At 21.7% G+C, this 20032-nt stretch overlaps 2 protein-coding genes across 2 annotated transcripts; both read right to left on the bottom strand.

The window, feature by feature from the left end:
- Nucleotides 1-384: 384 nt before the first annotated feature.
- LOC127280691 (uncharacterized) lies at nt 385-15438 on the bottom strand. Its single transcript, XM_051303880.1, has 25 exons — nt 15164-15438; nt 14918-15027; nt 14723-14813; nt 14369-14554; nt 6218-6308; nt 5981-6083; nt 5719-5833; nt 5526-5635; nt 5375-5443; nt 5127-5295; nt 4703-4882; nt 4430-4590; nt 3499-3673; nt 3328-3437; nt 3156-3246; nt 2882-3067; nt 2724-2814; nt 2534-2636; nt 2343-2448; nt 2058-2167; nt 1916-1984; nt 1492-1663; nt 1086-1265; nt 796-960; nt 385-582 (listed from the first exon to the last, which is right to left on the bottom strand). The coding sequence occupies exons 1-24, from the start codon at nt 15315-15317 to the stop codon at nt 797-799; spliced, it is 3096 nt and encodes a 1031-aa protein (XP_051159837.1). The 5' UTR covers nt 15318-15438; the 3' UTR covers nt 385-582; nt 796.
- LOC127280702 (cytochrome P450 4C1-like) lies at nt 7894-11809 on the bottom strand. The gene is made up of 12 exons (XM_051303888.1): nt 11521-11809; nt 11023-11132; nt 10756-10846; nt 10465-10650; nt 10264-10357; nt 10084-10186; nt 9770-9875; nt 9430-9539; nt 9199-9267; nt 8730-8898; nt 8479-8658; nt 7894-8299 (listed from the first exon to the last, which is right to left on the bottom strand). The coding sequence occupies exons 1-12, from the start codon at nt 11669-11671 to the stop codon at nt 8136-8138; spliced, it is 1533 nt and encodes a 510-aa protein (XP_051159845.1). The 5' UTR covers nt 11672-11809; the 3' UTR covers nt 7894-8135.
- Nucleotides 15439-20032: the final 4594 nt, after the last annotated feature.

A 20032-nucleotide genomic window follows, 5' to 3' on the forward strand; every position in this document is an offset into this window, starting at 1 on the left:
TGCAGGTAATTGAATTGTGAATAGCGCAACGTTTCAATATGAACTGCTCTGTAAGTTCTAATTATTTCATGTATTATGTTAAATGTATACAAGTCTTGTTTACGACACAAACCCCCTTCTTCTCTTTCGTTGAATTTCATTTTGAACTGTTGCGATAGGCTCATTGCCCCCCACAGTCTTTTCTCAATATTATATATTAAAATGAAGCGTTAAATCACTTAAAAAATTGCCATCACTTAAAAAACAAAATTCACTCTTATAAGAAAGATTACAATAATTTATGCACTCTTATACTTTTTAAATTGACAATTATTTTATAGGGTATAAGAAACAATTTTAAGATCAAATTTTTAAAATTAAAAAAGAATTGAAGACAAAAAAAAATTAAATTAAAATGATTTATTAACAAATTTTTTATGTTACCATTGTCTTAATTTTAAAAAAAATTGTATTTTCAAATATATTTGGCAAAAAAAAAAAACATTTTTAGTATTTTTTTCACAAAAAAAAGTGAAAAAGCCCCCACATAAGTGATTTCTTTGGACGCCCCTGGTCGACCATATTGGGTCCTCCATTTTGAAACTGGAACAAAATAAAAATCATTTTTTTAGCACATAATTGAAGATATAAAATATTTTGTAATTAAATAATAATTATATTTTAAATTATTAAAATACTTAATTACTTATTCATATTTTAAATAATAATAATAATAATAATAATAATAATTTTCAAATAATTGAAAAAAAAAATGAAAGAAATCTTTAAATAACAAGAAAACAAAAATAGGAATACATTATTTTTTCCGAGTGATGAATTTCACTCGAACAGGCATGTCGGGTCTTAAAACTAAATCTGAAGTAAAAATAACATCTTTTGAATGATCAATAGCTTCAAAGATGAAATTATGTAGTAAATACGCTAAAATCACTTTTAACTCGAGCATTGCAAATTTTTGACCTGAAAAATAAAAAAAAATAATAATTATAATTATTATTTTATTATAATTTATAATTTAATTATTATTAATTATTATAATAAAAAAAAATTTTCTTTTCTTTACTATTTTCATGGTTTTTTATTACCTATACAATTACGTGGACCACCGCTAAATGGTATATAGCTGAATGGATGTCGTTTATTTATTTCTTCTGGTAAAAATCTTTCGGGATTAAATTTATTTGGTTCTGGCCAAAAATCGGGATTTCTGTGCAAATCAAAAATATGCAAATGAGCACTGCATCCAGCCGGAATGTTAACATTCTCTAAAAAAAAAAAAGAAATTTAATTATAAAACAAAATAAATTGTTTAATTAATTCGGCAATTAATTTTTTATTTAATTAATGGAACAATTATTTAATTAATTAGATAATTAATTATTTATTTTATTAATTTGCTAAATAATTAGCATATTTAATTAATAATTTATAATTATTAAAAAATTAAATTAGTAAAATATTTCTAAAAAAAAAAACTATTTTCAAACTAACTTAATTGAAGATCTTCATTAATTTTTCGCGATATGAAAGGAACACTGGGATATAAACGTAAAGTTTCCTTAATGCATTGTTCAAGATATGTTAATCGTTGCACATCTGCCATACATAATTTTCCATTCCTTTCATTATTTAAAACTTGATCCACTTCTTTTCTCGCTTGGTCCTGTTTACCAAAAATACAAGTTTCTTCAATAAACTTTTAAAAATAGAATCAATACTTTTCCTAAATAATAATTTATGTTAATTATTAATTTTACATAAATAAATATGTAAGATATTTTATTTCATTTTTAGAATGTCTTTTCATTAATAAATAAATTTTTTTTGCATTTTTATTATATAGAGTAAAAAAAAATGAAATTAATTTTTATTTATAAACAAAAAAAAAAAAAAAAATAGTGAAAGAAATTTCAACCTGGCATTCTTTATGTTCAGCAAGCATTAGCATTGAGAAACAGAAGGCCATTGCAGTTGTATCATGTCCCTAAAATGTGACAATAAAAATTAAAACCAAAAAATTAAATACTAAATTTTTTTTTAGAAAAAAATTTTAACACCTCAAAAATAAATGTATCAACTTCTTCACGTATACCTTCGTCATTAATTTGTTTACCAAATTTTTGGGCTGCAATTAAATGATCCAACATTGCCATTCTTTTTTTATTACCTGAGGCAAAGGAAAAAATTAGATTTACAAAAAAAAACAAAAGTAAAATAAAACAATTTTTAATAATTTAGTAGTATTAACTATTTTTTTTTAATAATTTAAGTAAATACAATATTTTAATTTTAAAAAAAAATGTCCAAAATACATAATTTATAAAAATATAAATTTATATTACCTTTTGTTTCATCAATTAACGGAATTAATGGTTTATCTTCTGATATAATTGATTTTAAATATCGATTTTTAGTTTGCTCATGATATTCTTTTCTTTCTTCTATTATCTTTTAATAAAACAAAAAAAAACAAAAAATTGTTTACACAATAAATATTTTTCATTCAATAATAATTCAAACAAAAGAAACTCACTTTATGGGAAAAATTATGAAGAATTGGCAAATATTTCATAAATGTTCTTCCACTTGGAACTAATTTAAAAATAAAATCATCAAATAACCAGGGTCTAAATAATCTGAACATAATTAAAATTTACATTTTTATACTCTTAAAAATTATTTTTTACTTTTTTTTTCTATTTCTAAAAAGATGAAATATTTACCTATGAATTATAACTTCTATAATATTGTTAAGGGCTGATCTGTATACATTTTGCATATCTGCTTCATTTAAAGAAGTTCCCATTGCAGTTTCTAAAAAAAATAAATTTTTAAAAAATAAATAAAATTTTAAAAAACGGATTAAATATATTTTTCTCACCACAAATTGCATTTAGAGTATGTTTAGTAAATAGTGGCACAATATCATGAATATTTTCGTTAGTTGATAATTTTAAATTTTCCACAAGTTTATTTCCTTCTTCAATAAAAATATCCAAAAATTGTTCAAGAACACGAAAATGAAAAGCAGGTGTCAACATTTTACGTCGATGTTGCCATTTTTTGCCTACAATTAATATTTGGTAGAAAGAAAAATTGAAAATATTTAAAATTTAAAAAAAAATTTTTTTTCTGTCAACAATATTAATCACCACCTGTGCTTGTGAGTAATCCAGTTTTTAGCCAAAGGTGTAAAAAATTGTAAATTCTACTTTTTTCAATGTGTCTCATGCTAGATAATAAAATCTGTAAATAATATTTTTTTTTAAATTTTATTAAAAAATTAAATATTTAATTTTGAATTTAAAAATAAAAAAATTAAATTACCTCTGCATCGTCTGGATGAAAAAGATTTACCGCGGGATAATGAACTAACCAAATTCTATTAATTGGCGAATATGTTTTATTAATCCATCTTGTTAAATGCCACAGTTCCTCTAAAAATTTTAACTTGTTTTTTAAAAAAAAAAATTGAATTTGAATTTTTTATCTACTCACTCGGAGTTCCGAAAAACAAATGAAGATTTCCTATAAAAGGAAATATAAATGGTCCATGTAATTTAATTAATTCTCTTCCAATTCTACCATATCGAGTATAATAATGATAGAATCCTAAACATATCGTTACAATTAATAATAAAACAAACATTTTTTTTTTGTAATCAAATTTTTCCCCAAAAAACTTCAAAAAAATTGAAAATTATTTTTCACTGTAATTTATTTATACAGCATCTTTCTTTTAGCGAAAGTAATTCGTCACTAATCACATATTTTAAAATACAATATAAACGTCTCTTTATTGCGCAAGATCATTTATCAGAACCTTATTGACACAAAGATAATTATTTATTTTTAAAATGTTTTTTTCTTTAATATATACATTTTTCGTAACAAAGAAAATTTTAATTATTTTGATATTGAAAATAGTCAAAAAGTAAAATTTTGAATTTAATCCACTAAAATAAATGAAATGCATGAATAAGCTTTAAAACAAATTTGTTAGAAGTTAAATATCTCAGAGAATTTTAACAATATTAATTTACCAGAAAATTAATTTCATTGAATTTTAATTTGGCAGAAAATCAATTTGATCGAATTTTAATTTGCCAGAAATTAAATTTGACCGAATTTAAATTTGGCAGAAAATCAATTTGATCGAATTTTAATTTGTCAGAAATTAAGTTTGACCGAATTTAAATTTGCCAGAAATTAATTAAGTCAATTAAAATTGACTTTCTGGTAAATTAATATTCTGCTGATTAAAATTCTATCAAATGTAACTTCTAACAAATTTGTTTTCAGAGCTTATTCATGCGTCCCCAAATAAATTAAACAAAATAAAAAATTTTTTTTTGTTTTTATGCAAATTTTTATTAAACTTTTTGTTTTTTTTTTTTTGAAATTGCTATTTACAATTTAAAGTGTTTTATTTAATTCTGGAAATGAATTTCACACGAATTGGTGATTCAGTTCTTAAAACTAAATCCGCGGTAAAAATTATATCTTGTGAATTATCAATAGGTTCAAAAATAAAATTATATATCAAATGTGCCAAAAGTGCTTTAAGTTCCAACATGGCAAATCTTTGACCTGTAAAGCAGAATTTCAATTTATTATGTATTTAAATGTTTCTCGATATAATTTTTTTTTACAAAAGATTTATCAAGAAAAAAAAAAAATTTTTTTTTTTTTAAATTTTTACCTATACAATTGCGTGGACCACCACTAAAGGGAACGTAACTAAATGGATGACGATTATGCATTTTCTCAGGCAAAAATCTATCGGGATCATATTTTTCTGGATTTGGCCAAAAATTTGGATCTCGATGAAGATCAAAAATGTGTAAATCGACAATAGTACCAGCCGGTATGAAACAATGTTCTGAAATATATATATATATATTTTTTTTAATTTTACAAAGCTTAATTATTATTTATTAAATAAATATTAATTATAAATTAATTGCAATTAATTATTCAAAATTTATAAATTTATAATTATTGCAAGTAATTAATTGTAAAATAATTAATTCTAAATTTTTAATCTAAATAAATTGCAAAGAATTGAATATAAATTTATTATTAATTTTAAATTAATAATTAGTTGTAAATTAATTATTAATTACTTAATTGAAGATCTTCATTAACTTTACGAGCTATAAATGGTACACTTGGATAAAGTCGTAATGTCTCTTTAATACATTGTTCAAGATAATTCATATTTTGCACTTCCGCTGAAGTAATTTTGCCATTTTTTCCATCAAGTAAATAATCGACCTCCTTTCTCACTCGATCCTAAATAAAATTCAAAATTAAAAAAAAAATTTTTTTTTTAATAAATGAAAAAAATATATAAATTTGTAAAAATGTAAACCTGAACATCTTTATGTTCAGCCAACATTAAAACAGCAAAACACATTGCCATTGCTGTGGTGTCGTGTCCCTACAAAAAAAAATAAAATAATAAAAATTAATTTTTTCCTTTAAATTAATTAATTTTTAATTATTTTTGTCTTAAAAAATACCTCGAATATAAAAGTATCAACTTCTTCTCGAATACCTTCGTCATCAATTTGTTTACCAAATTTTTGAGCTGCAATTAAATGATCCAACATTGCCATTCTTTTTTTTTGACCTAAATGAAAAAAGAATTTCAAATTTTTTTTTTTCTGTCGTAATGCACGAAATATTTAAATATTTAAATAATTTTTTTTATACCTTTTATTCCATCATCATCAACAACAACTGATGAAATTAATTGATTATTTGTTGAAATTGATTTTAGATATTGATTTTCCGTTTCCTCATGATATTCTTTTCTTTCTTTTATTATCTGCATTTATAAAAATTAACTCTATAATGTACAATAGAAAATAAATTTTTTAATATTCAAAAATATTTCAAATAATAATATAATGTTGATAAACAATAATATTAAAAATAATGCAAATTTCTCTCATTATTGGATTTATTTGTTTACCTTTCTGGAAAAATTATGAAGTACTGACAAATATTTCTCATATTCCTTTCCATTTGATAGTAATTTAAAAATCCATTTGTTGTGCAACCATGGCCTAAATGCTCTAATAAATAAAAAAAAAAATTTTTTTTTAAATTAATAACAATTATTTAACAATATTTATACTATATTTTTGTTTTGTGATTATTTTAATAAATTTTTTTTTTTAATTTAAAAAATTGTTTCAAAAATTTTTACCTATAAAGCATAATTTCCACTAATTTGGTAAGAGCTGTTCTATAAGAATTTTGAATATCTGCTTCATGAAGAACAGTACCCATTGCAGTTTCTATAAAAAATAATAATAAAAAAAAAAAAATATCACCTTGTATAATATTTATAAACTACATTAAAATATATAAAATAAAAATTATTTTCACCACAAATAGTATTTAGAGTATACTTTGTGAAAAGTGGTACAACATTCTGAATAGTTTCGTCACCCTGTGATTTTAAATTTTTCACAAGATTATTTCCTTGTTCAACAAAAATATCAAGAAATTGTTGTAAAACATTAAAATGAAAAGCGGGCGTCAACATTTTACGACGATGCTGCCATTTTTTTCCTGCGAAAAATTAATATTAAAAATAGAAAAAAAAAAAAAAAAAAAACCAAATCATCAACATAATTAATAGTTTTATTATTACCTGTGCTTGTCAATAAACCAGTTTTTAGCCAAGGATGCAAAAAATCATACAATCTACTTTTTTCAATATGCTTCATACTCGATAATAAAATCTGTAAAAAGAAATTTTTTTTTTTATTATTATTTTATTCGTTATATGAAATAAATAAAATAATTTACCTCTGCATCGTCCGGATGACTCAAATAAACTACAGAATAATGTAAAATCCAAATTCTGCTGATTGGATAATATTTTTTAGTCAGTCCTCGTAATACTTTCCATAGTTTAGCTAAAAAAAAAATTACATTTTTACTATTTTATATTTTTATTTTATTATTATTATTATTATTATTATTATTATTATTATTATTATTGTTATTATTATTGCTTATATTATATAATTATTATATATTATTAATATACAATATTATATTAATTTTGTATACCGGCGACAGCCCCAGTCGTTAAGGCGTATGTGTTATGTTTAATAATGAGGGTCAGAGGTTCGATTCTTCTCGCGATTAAAAAAAAAAAAGAAAAAAAAATACAGAAATTAATTAATTATTGTTTATTAAAGTTTCAAAAGACTAATTAGCTATTATTACATATAATGATTTATAATTAATATATATATAATTATTGTATTAATTTAAAAAAAGAATTAAAAACTTGTCCCATTAATTTTAATTTATTGTACTTACTGGATGAGCACATAAATAATGGCAAATTTCCAATTAATGGAAAAGTCGATGGACCCGGTAATTTGTTTAAAATTCGTCCACGCCTGCTATATTGTGTTGAAACATGATAAAATATTAGAATTATCGCAACAGTTAGCAATAACAGAAACATGATGTTAACTTATCAACGACTGACTTCACACTGATGATGAGTAAAATTAATCGACATTGATTCAGAAGTATAAAAAAAAAAGTTCTTTTCTTTTCTTTTTTTTTTTTAATGTCGAATGTGACTTGCTATATATCAAACTCTTGGCACATAAATATTTTCTTACATGATAATCATTATATGATTATCATCATCAGTACTGTATCAAGAAAAAAATTATATATTTTATATGATCATCATTATATGATCATCATCATCAGTACTGTATCAAGAAAAAAATTATTGTGTATTTATTTAATAATTTTTGTTTTATTGTTAAAAATTTATTACATTTGTCTATATAGTACACAAAAAAGTAGATTTATTGTTATCTCCTATTAGTAAGAAAAAAAATTATGTTTTTTTTTGTATTATTTATTTGTTATTTATTTTTTTACTATTTGTTTATTTTTATTATTTATTTTTTACTATTTGTTTATTTTTATTATATTTACTTTTTACTATTTGTTTATTTTTATTATTTACTTTTTACTATTTGTTTATTTTTATTATTTACTTATTTCAAATAAATAAAACTGCATCCGTTTAAAATTATATAATCTATTATGTTTTAATAATGTTAAAAAAAAAAAAATTGAATCTATTTTACTCTAGCTGTGAATTTCACGCGAATTGGAACAGCGGGTCTTATAACTAAATCGGAATTAATAATTATATCCTTAGAATAATCAACTGGCTCGAGAATAAATTTATGTAGAATATGTGCCATATATGTCTTTAGTTCCATCATAGCGAATTTTTGACCTGAAATAAAATTATAAATGTTAAAAAAAAATTATGATTTAATAAAAAAATATTTATTAATTAATACATAACAATTAATTAAGTAATTAATACATAATAATTAATTTATTAATTGATATATATGATAATTAATTAATTAATTTATCAATTTAGTTTAAAATTTGTTTTATATTGTATACCTATACAATTGCGTGGACCAGCACTAAATGGAACAAATGAATACGGATGACGTTTTTGACTTCTGTCAGGTGAAAATCTATCGGGATCAAATTTTTCCGGATCAGGCCAAAAATTTGGATTTCTATGTAAATCATAAATATGCAAATCCGCACTACAACCAGCCGGAATTAAATAATTTTCTAAAAAAAAAAAAATGGTTATTATTTATTTTTTGTTAATTAAATTGAAGAATTGAAAATAATAATATTACCTAATTGCAAATCTGTATGAAGATGTCGCGATATTAGAGGAACTGATGGATATAAACGCAATGTTTCCTTAATACATTGTTCAAGATAATTCAATTGCTGTATCTCAGCTGTACCAATTTTATCATTCATTTCATTTAGAACCATATCGACTTCCTCTCGCGCTTGATCCTGTAATATTATTCAAAAAATTACAATTTGTTAAAAAATAGACCTTCAACAAAAATTTACTTTCAAAATAAAAAAAATTTTCCAAAAGAAAAAAGAGAAAGAAAACTAAAAAAAATTAATAGATTCAAATAAATATTCGATTATTTAATTATTATGACAACTTTAATTAATTATAAAATTAATTAATTAATTAATTATAAAATTAATTAATTAATTAATTATAAAATTAATTAATTAATTAATTATAAAATATATTAATAATTAAAAATTTAACGAATTATAAAAAATACATATATAAACCTGAATTTCTTTGTGTTCACTAAGCATTAATAGTACGAAACACATTCCCATTGATGTTGTATCATGTCCCTGTGCAAAAATTGAAAAATTAAAAAAACAATTATAAATTTATTTCTTTATAATTAATAAATTGATTTTAAAAAAAATAAATATTTTAACATAATAAAATACGTAATCTGGACTATGTATTTTTAGAGTCGATTTTTGCATATTGACGGAATTTAGTATTACCTCAAATATAAATGTATCAACTTCCTCTCGAATACCGTCGTCATCAATTTGATCGCCAAATTTTTGTGCAGCAATTAAATGATCTAACATTGCCATTCGTTTCTTTCGACCTGTATTCATATAAGAGTTTTAATTTTTTCATAATTAAAATCATAAAGTTGAATAATAATTATTATTTATATTAATAATAATAATTTACATTATATAATATTTATAATAATAATTATTAATTATTAATTATAATAGATATTATAAATATTATTATAATAATTTATAAATAAACTATCTAAATTTAAATTAGTGAACAAATTCAAAATTTATTTAGAAGATATATATTTACTTTTTATTCCATCATACGCTATATTTGTTGATGTATCTGATGAAATAATAGATTTCAAATGTCGATCTCCTGTTTGTTCATGAAATTCTTTTCTTTCATTGATAATCTTTATATAAACAAAATAATACGTTAAATTAAATTTTTTTGACTTTCATTAATTTTAATTAATTATATTTTATTATTTCAATTATTAAAATTATTAATTACATTTATAAGTTATATTGGTATTTTATATTAATAATTTAAATAACAACTAAATAATTTAATTAAAATTAAATAATAGTTCAAATTAAATTGAAAACAAAAACTGTTACATTTGTTGAAAATTTATGAAGCATCATCAGATATTGATTAAATAATCCACCTTTTGAAAATAAATTGAAAATCCAATCTGCTGCCAACCATGGTCTGAATGCTCTGAATAAAAATGCGGGTTTTTTTTTTTTTTAATGATGTAATTAATTTTTTAAATGAAATTTAATTTTTTTTTTTACCTGTAATATAAAATTTCTACAAGATGATGCAAAGCATTTCTGTATGTATCATCTTGAGTATCTGAATCGTGCAATGAAGTACCCATTGCAGTTTCTAAAAAAAAATAATATATGAAGTAAAATAAAAATTTCTAAATAAGATTAAATTTTTAAATATAATAATAATAATAATTAATAAAATAAATTTATAAAAATTTTCACCACAAATTGTGTTTAGAGTGTATTTTGTAAAAATTGGCACAATATCGTGTACACTTTCATCTCCATGTGATTTTAAATGTTCAACAAGAATTTTTGAATGTTCATCAAAAATATCTAAAAATTCCTTAAGAACACTAAAATGAAAAGCGGGCGTTAACATTTTGCGTCGAGTTTGCCATTTTTTTCCTGCAATTATATTACTTTTTTTAATATTTCTTTCTTTTAATTCTACTTTTTTTTTTTCTTTTTTTTTAATTTAAATTTTCAAAATTAAAATTAAATTCTATATACCTGTACTTGTCAGTAAGCCAGTTTTTAACCATGGATGCAAAAAATCGTATTCTTTACTTTTTTCAATGTACTTCATACTCGATAAGAGAATCTGTTTAATTTATATAGAAAAAAAAGAGTAAAATATGAACAATTATTAAATTAAATTGTTTATAACAAAAAAATTAAAATCAAAATTAAATTTTCAAAAAAAATTTATATTTATATCAAAATTTAATTTTACGATAAATGTTAATTTAAAAAAAAAATAATAATAATAATAACCACCTCTGCATCATCGGGATGATATAGATTTACTGTTGGATAATGACCCAGCCAAACTCTCCACAATCGAGAGTATTGTTTGTTGAGTTTTCTTATTACATTCCATACATCAGCTAGAAAATTAAAAAAAAAAACAAATTTTTTTTTTACTTAAATTGTCAATTTGTAATCTTTAGATCATTCTTACGTGGGAATTATTATTGCTTAATGTTAATTAGAGATTAATCATCATGTAATAGTTTATTTTTAGAAATGAATACAAATAAATTGATTAAAAAAAATTTTTTTTCAATTGAAAAAAAAACATTGTTTTTATATCTATGATAAATATAAAAAATAAATTTTTTTTATAATTATAATTATTTTTTTCAATACTATTTATATACTATTTTTTATATTATTTATAATATATTATTTTACATTATAATTTAATTGAAAAATAATAATTTATGTTTTATTGAAATTATAATTTTATTTTAAATATTGATTTATTGAACTCACCAGGGGAACCTTGAAAGAGATGAGAATTTCCTAATAAAGGAATAATCTTTGGTCCTGGTAGTTTATTAATCATTTTTCCACGTCTCCCATAGTGAGTGTAAAAATGATAAAAAGCCAAGCCTAATATCACAATTAATAATAAAACAAACATAGTGACAAATTTTTCTCGAATCACAAATTCATTTATTATTATTATTTTTGTTGAAATTTAATATAAAGAATGAACACAACGCAACCTATTCTTTTAGTGATGCAACCTGTTACTGCGCTTGTGAGCATCAAAAACGCACTTTAAAGAAGTTTGTTGCAGACTGTAATTTAATTTTCAGGGCCGTATTAAGAAATGCTAAAAATTTTCTATTAAAGCAAAAATAAAAGAAAATTTTAATTTTTATATATATATATATATATATTTTTTTTTTTTTTGAAAAATATTATATAGAATATCAAACTAAATTTTTCAGAAAGCATTAATATTCTCTTAATTTTTGCATTACATTGTCAATAATGTATAAATATGTTGGCGTATATATTTTATAAATTTATATAAATATCATATTTTTTATAGATTAATAAATCATTGTTATCTTGTATTCACAAGATAATAAATTTGGTCTTGAAGTTATAAAAATAAAAAATATAACGATAAGAACATTGTAGAAAAGATTCACTTTACAAGAATATTATTAATAATTAATATTTACAAAACTAATTTCCTTTTTTAAAAAAAAAAATTTTATTAAAAAAAATAAAAATTTGTTTGCAAAAATTATAGAAAAATCTTTATTTTTATAATTATATATATATATAATTTTTGTTATAATTATTTTTATAATGGTCAAACAAAATAATTAAATGAAAAAGAATATTTATCATCGTCTAGTTATGAATTTAACACGAATTGGTGTTGCGGCTCTTAAAACTAAATCGGCGGTAAAAATTATATCCTGTGAATTATCAATAGGTTCAAAAATAAAATTATGTAACAAATGTCCAACAAGTGTTTTTAGCTCCAACATGGCAAATTTTTGACCTAAAATTATTCAAAACAAAAAAAAAATTAGTTATAGGGAATAATTCAATTTATTACCCAATTATATAATTTTAGCAAAAAAAAAGGAAGGAATTTGCTAAAATAGTAATTATTGTTTTAACTATATTAATTCAAATATACCTATACAATTACGTGGACCACCGCTAAATGGAATATAACTAAATGGATGACGAATTTGCATTTTTTCAGGTAAAAATCTATCAGGATCAAATTTATCTGGATTTGGCCAAAAATTCACATCTCTGTGAATATCATAAATATGCAAATGTGTACTTGTACCAGCGGGAACCAAATAATTTGCTGAAAAGTTAGACACAAAATTATAATTAATATTTATTTTTTAAATATAAATAAATTAATAATTAAATTCTATATGAAAAAAATTAGCTTCATTTTTTTTTTTTTTTTTTTTTTTTTTTTTTTTTTTTTGTTCAACTAACTTAATTGCAAATCCTCCTTTATTTCACGTGATATAAAAGGTACACTTGGATATAAACGTAACGTTTCCTTAATACATTGTTCAAGATAATTTAAACGTTGAATTTCACTCATATGAATTTGTCCATTTTTTTTATTAAAAATTTCGTCCACTTCTTTTCTAGCACGATTCTATATAAAAATACAAAAAAAAGAAGATAATTATATTTTCTTAATTAAATTTAATTTCAAAGATTATAAAAAGTAAATATTAAACCTGAATATCTTTGTGTTCGGCGAGCATTAATATTGTAAAACATATTGCCATTGCCGTGGTATCATGTCCCTGAAATAATAAAATAATAATAATTAATAATAAAATAAAAAAAAAATAAAAAAAAATAATAATAATAATAATAATAATAATGTACCTCAAAAATAAATGTGTCAACTTCTTCTCTAATACCGTCATCATTAATTTGATCACCAAATCTTTGGGCAGCTATTAAATGATCTAACATAGCCATTCGTTTTTTTCTACCTAAAAAGAGAAATAGATATTCTTACACAAAAATTTCTTTAAATAATTAAAAAAAATTTTTTTTTAAACGAAAAAAATGATTAAAAATTTTTTTTTTTTATTTTCAATTGTTTTATATTTATTGTACTTTTGAGATCATCATCAGTTGAAATTAATTGTGAATCGGCAGACATAAGAGATTTTAAATGTTCATTTCCTGTTTTTTCATGATAGTCTTTCTTTTCCTTAATAATCTGCAAATTAAAATTAAATATACAAATAATAAATGGAATATTATAATAAATATTTAAAATTTTTAGTACTACCAGAGATTTTATTATCCATTTAATTTAAAAAAAAAAAAACGAAACGAAAATTTACTGTATGCTCCATTTTAATTTTAATTAACAAAAAAAAAAAATATTGCACATATATAGAAATAAAGCAAACCTTAGATGAAAAATTATGCAGTATTGATAGAGATTCCATAAAACTTCTACCAGATGGAAATAATTTAAATATCCAAGTTGGAAATAACCAAGGTCTAGCGAGTCTGAATATTTTATAGTTTTATTTGCATTTAATAATTTTTTTTTTTATATCAAAATATATTTTGAAAATAGAAAAATAATTTTTTTTTCTACCCTACCTGTAAACCAATTGTTTAGACACATTTTTAAGAGCATTTCTATATGTATCATCAATATTTGTTTCTAGTAATGATGTGCCCATTGCAGTTTCTTTAAAAAAATGTTTCATTTTAAAATAAATTATAATTTACTTTATTTCACCTAATAATGGTAAAAAATTTCATTTTAAATTTATTATAATAATTTTTTTATAATTGAAATAATTACCACAAATAGTATTTAGTGTGTATTTTGTAAAAAAATGTACAAGATTCTGTACAGATTCATCTCCCTGAGATTTTAAATTTTCCACAAGATTATTTCCCTGTTCCATAAAAATATCGACAAACTGATATAAAACACTGAAATGAAATGCGGGCGTTAACATTTTACGTCGAGTTTGCCATTTTTTACCTAAAAAAAAATAATTAAATTTATAAAATTTTAATTTTTTCTTTTATATTATATTAAATAATTTATCAAATTTAGAATATAGTACAATATTTATAATTTTTACCTTTTTTTTTTGTTATAATTTATAGTAAATGCAAAATATGTTTTTAGAAAAAAAAATTTAATTACCTGTACTAGTCAATAAACCAGTTTTTAGCCAAGGATGTAAAAAATCATAAAGATGACTCTTCTCAATATGTTTCATATTGGATAATAAAATCTTGACAAAAGCAAAAAGTAATTACAATACAAATTAAATAAATTAACTTAAAAAAAATATTTCTAAAATTAAATATTTTTTATATTCTAAAAAAAAATGATTACCTCTGCATCGTATGGATTAAAAATATTAACTGAACGATAATGAGCCAACCAAAGTCGATTAATTGGATAATATGTACGACCAAGGTATCGTGCTTTATTCCAGATTTCAGCTTAAAGAAAAATATTCATAATAATAAATAAAATTATTTTCAATTTTTTTATTATATTTTATTAATTTTATTATTATTATTATTATTATTATTATTATTTATATAGTTAATAAAAAATAATTGTAATTACACTTACTTGGGGAAAGTCCCAAAAGTTCTAATGTTCCTATTACTGGAAATATTGGTGGTCCTGGAAATTTATTTAAAAGTCTTCCATGTCGACTATAATGAATAGAAATATGATAAATACCTAGACCAATTGCAATAATAATTAAAATAAAAAAAAGCATAATTAATTTGAAAAAAAAACCCCTTTATTAAATATAAACTTGTGACTATTTTTTCTAATTCGAAGAAAATTGGCTATTAAGTGCTATAAAGTTTAATAGAAACTGAATTATATTGTCTCATTTATCTAACATGTATAAATATATATTTGCGCAACATTTATCTCGGAGACTCATTAAATGTAGATTATTGCTAATAAAAAATGGTAAAAGGGGGAAAAAAAAAATTTATTTTTCTTTGCATTTACATATATATTCAGAGTTGAATTTACGATAACTCGAATCAGCAATGAAAACAGAAAAAAAAGTTCGACTTATCGAAAATCGACTTAGATTCTTTATATTTAGTAAAACAAATTCTTCCAATAGTTGAAAAATTTTATAAACAAAAATATTTCATATTTTTTCAAGCAAAAGAATAATTTTTTTTTTTTAAATTCAAAATTTTATTACCTTTTACTTTTCTTAAAAAAAAATAATAATAATAAATAAATAAACTAATATATTTAAAAAAAGAAACAAAGGTTTTTATCTTATATGATACAGTAGGACACAAAGGATATAAAAATTGAAAGCTGCCATTTTTACCGACTATTTATCCTTTAATGGTACACAAGAAATCGAGAATTTAGTGTAGAAATTCAAAAAAAAAGACAACTTATTTTCTGTAGATAAACTGAAGTTGTTTCCATTGTTTCCTAACAGATAGCGCAACAATTCAATGTAGAAAATTTTTTAAATTTTTTCAAAGAATGTAATAAATTATGATTGTATTTTTTATCGATAATTATTATTGCCTATAAGTTATTAATTTAATAGTAAATAATTCAATAATAATAATAATAATTAATAATTATTAATAATAATTATTAATAATTTACATTATGTATTTTAATAATTTATTTCTATAAATAATAATATTTGTTTAAACAATTTATTTGACTGAAAATTTAGATTTCATTCAAATATTTTAAACTTTAATCTCTAATAAATGTTTATTTTACAATACTTGCAAGTAACAGATTTTTTAAAATTAGAAAATTTTATTTTTTTTTAAAAAAGTTAATTTTTTTTTTACTATAAAAGCAACAGGTGAAATTTTTTAATTTTGAATTTTTTTCTTTGCAATGGAATCGCGCGCGTTTACAAATATATATATAAAACTGTTCGAATGATAAGTGCAAAAAGATGTCAAGGTTGCGCGCAGAATAAAAATATACAAAAAAAAAAAACAAACAATACAAATACAAATATAGAAAAAAAATAGAAAAAAATAATTTTGACCTATATTTTAATTTTTTGTACATTAAGTTTTCAAATTAAGAGAATATATATAATATGTCAAAAGAAATAATTAAAAGCACAAGAATCTGGGAATAATTTCCTTTTTTTATATCTCACTGTGAGAGGATTCGGTTACCCAGTTGCTTTTGCTTTGACCCAATGACCCAGATATAGTGGCTCTAACCTACACCACGACGACTACTTTTATATATAAACGCGAAAGCATCCACTGCAATAGATGTTATACCTCTCCTAGACAGAATTTCTCGAATGAGCATTCTGGAAAATTCAAAAAAAAAAAAAAAAAAAAAAAAAAGAAAGAAAAATCTCTCTAAAACAAAACTATATTAAATTTTAAGGTCTTTTCTTTTTTCTTAACATTTTCTTTTCTTAACTTACAAATCTAATTGAATTTTCCATACATATATATTACTTTTAATCTATGGAATTAAATTTCAAAAAAAAAATAGTTGAAATTAATGAAAAAGATAAATTAATTAATATTAAAGAAGAACATAAAAAAAAAATACCTATTGCATTCGAAAGATAACTACTTAATCAAAAATTTATACTAATGGCGCAGTACTGGCACCCAGTATTGGCGCCAGAGTTGTAGTAACCCAACACAAATTAAATTAGTCAACTAACTAATTAATATTTTATTATATATAAAATTGAAAACACCAAGAGTTTTTTATTTTTTATTAAGTATAATATATATTGCAAATTATTATTTTAAAACAATCAAAAAATAAATATAAAAATATGTTTATTATAAAACCAAAGTTTTTATAATATATAAAAATAGTTCAGTAAAAATAAAAATGTTTATAAAATAATTATAATTACATTGAAATAAAAAATTTATTTGAGCCAAAGAAAAATTTATTTTTGACAAATAAAATTTTTATTTACGCCAAATAAATAAATTAGTAGGCTTTGAGACAAATATACATTTATTTAACTCAAATATATATTTTATTTGGTTCAAATAAATAATTTCTCTGGGTGTAGTCTCAGGAAACTTTTTGTTTAAAATAATTTTACCCACAAAAAAGTAAAATAAAATATATCTTTTAATTTTCAAAAATAAAATCAAAGTGAAAAAATGTTTATAAACAAAATATTTAAACAAAAAGATTCATCAGGTTTACTCTAGAACTTTTTGTATAAACTACACCCAGAGAAATGATTTATTTGAACCAAATAAATAATATATATTTGATTTAAATAAATGTATATTTGTCTCAGAGCCTACAAACTTATTTATTTGGCGTAAATAAAAATTTTATTTGTCAGAAATAAATTTTTCTTTGGCACAAATAAATTTTTTATTTCAATGAAATAAAATATATTTGCAACAAACAAATGAGTTATAGTATAGGCTCGGAGACAAATATTTCCCTGAGTGTAGTATTAATCAAAAAGAAAATCTATTTGAGCCAGTACTGGCTTAATATCGGCTCAGTACTGGTTTTCCAGTACTGATTCAGTACAGACTGCCAAGCCTCGGCAGCCAATATTGAACCAGTACTGCGCCAGTAGTCAACTCTGGTATAATACTGAAATTTTTGATTGGGATAAATTTACTATTATTGGATAACAAAATTTCAAAAAATAAAAATTAATTGTTTTTCGAAACATAATTTAACATATTATATTATTGATCAAAAAAAAAAAAAAATGTTTAAACAAAATTTTCATTCACAAATAGAATGGAAAAATTGAATTATGTAGCATAAACTAAATATATAAACAAGTGTGGTAAAAATTAAATATTAATTTTAATTTGTGGTGTATTTAGTTGGAAAAAACTATAATGATGATAATGAATTTGAAAATATGAAAATCATATAATAACACTGCGGTAAATATTAATTGTGTCAATTGTTTATAGGGTAAAAGGTAAAACAATTCGAATTGTTAATAGAATCGTTGCGCTCCAATTGCAACACAACTCTCATTTATCTATGTTTCCAATTTATATCCCGCGTTCTTCCTCTCCTTCGTTCACTATATATATGTATATATATATATATTCCTTTTTACCCAACGAAAATGTGACATAATTCGTTACATCATCGATAACCATCGATTACGTGTTTCATTTAAGGTTCTTCATGCGTGAACCGATCTATCGAAAATATTCAAAGATTATATTATTTATTCGCACACACGCGTGTGTGACAGTTGATTTCCATTTGTCAAAGAAAAAAAAAAATATTTTTTTACGATTTGAATATTATTAGGAATTTATTTTTCAATTGACATATAAATGAAATCTTTAACTAAATGAAAAATATATTCGCTCCACGCGAGAAAAGGGACCTTATAAAAAAAATTTTAGGTTATGCGTTTAGTGATTGTTTTTTTTTTTTTTTTTTTTGCTTGATTATTAAAATCAGTTTTGGTTCTACACTCTAAATCTGAAATCAGTCATATTTCACTGATTAGCAGTATAGAAATCTACTAATTGCCATAGCAAGAATTGAGCAACTGATAATTAGTAGAAATTTACTGATTCAATATGGCGGCGGCCGCAAAATCTACTGATTTAATAGTTAATTTTAAAGGTTATGTTATAAACAAATTATTGTTTTGCATAAGTTACTTTTCTATTGCTTGTATATATTCATGAATTATATATTAGTTTTCAAAAAATAATTGAAACTTCAGTTATTAAAATGAAATGTGTGACGCGATCTGAAGAAAAGGACCTTAGAAGCAAAAAATTATAGGTTATGTTTTGAAATTTTAAAGTGAAAATACACAAAGACGTTCAACTTGTAATGCAAACTATAATGATATTTAGGTCTTCATTGCATCCAAAATATTCAATAAAAACTGATTTCAGTTTTACAAAAACAAAAATAAACTTTTATAGTTCAAGTAAAACTATTGTAAACATATAACTAATAAATTCATTTGCTTCAAAGGTCCCTTTCTTCAGATCGCGTCACATGTACTGATTGAATTAGTAAAATTTCTATTCTGATTCAGATTTAGAGAGTAATGAAGACAAACTTGAAATAAATTAAACATAACCTAAACATTTTTTTTGCCCGTAACGGTCCCTTTTTTCGTTGAGCGTTGCACATGAAAGTAAATATTTATATTATATATTTGAAACAAAAGGAAAACAAAAGTGATTAAAATTTTTGTTTTTATAACAAAAATTTTTTTTTGATATATTACAGTTGAACAATATTATTGCAAAGGCACTTGTTGCAGATGTTAGTTTCACTGGGAAACATCTCTATAAACTGAAATGGCATTCAACCGCTAGACACACACATATACATATATATATATTTGCTGTTTATTAATAAAGGAGTACGAGCATAGACAAACCAGAAGTTCGTTTCAGCGATGTTTTCCACCTAGGTGAATACACTGGAAATAAAATTAACGAGATAGTAACGCAAAGGGGGGTT

This window comes from Leptopilina boulardi, unplaced genomic scaffold (assembly GCF_019393585.1).
Source record: "Leptopilina boulardi isolate dan_hultmark-lab unplaced genomic scaffold, ZJU_Lbou_2.1 LbouV2_249, whole genome shotgun sequence".
Taxonomy (NCBI): domain Eukaryota; kingdom Metazoa; phylum Arthropoda; class Insecta; order Hymenoptera; family Figitidae; genus Leptopilina; species Leptopilina boulardi.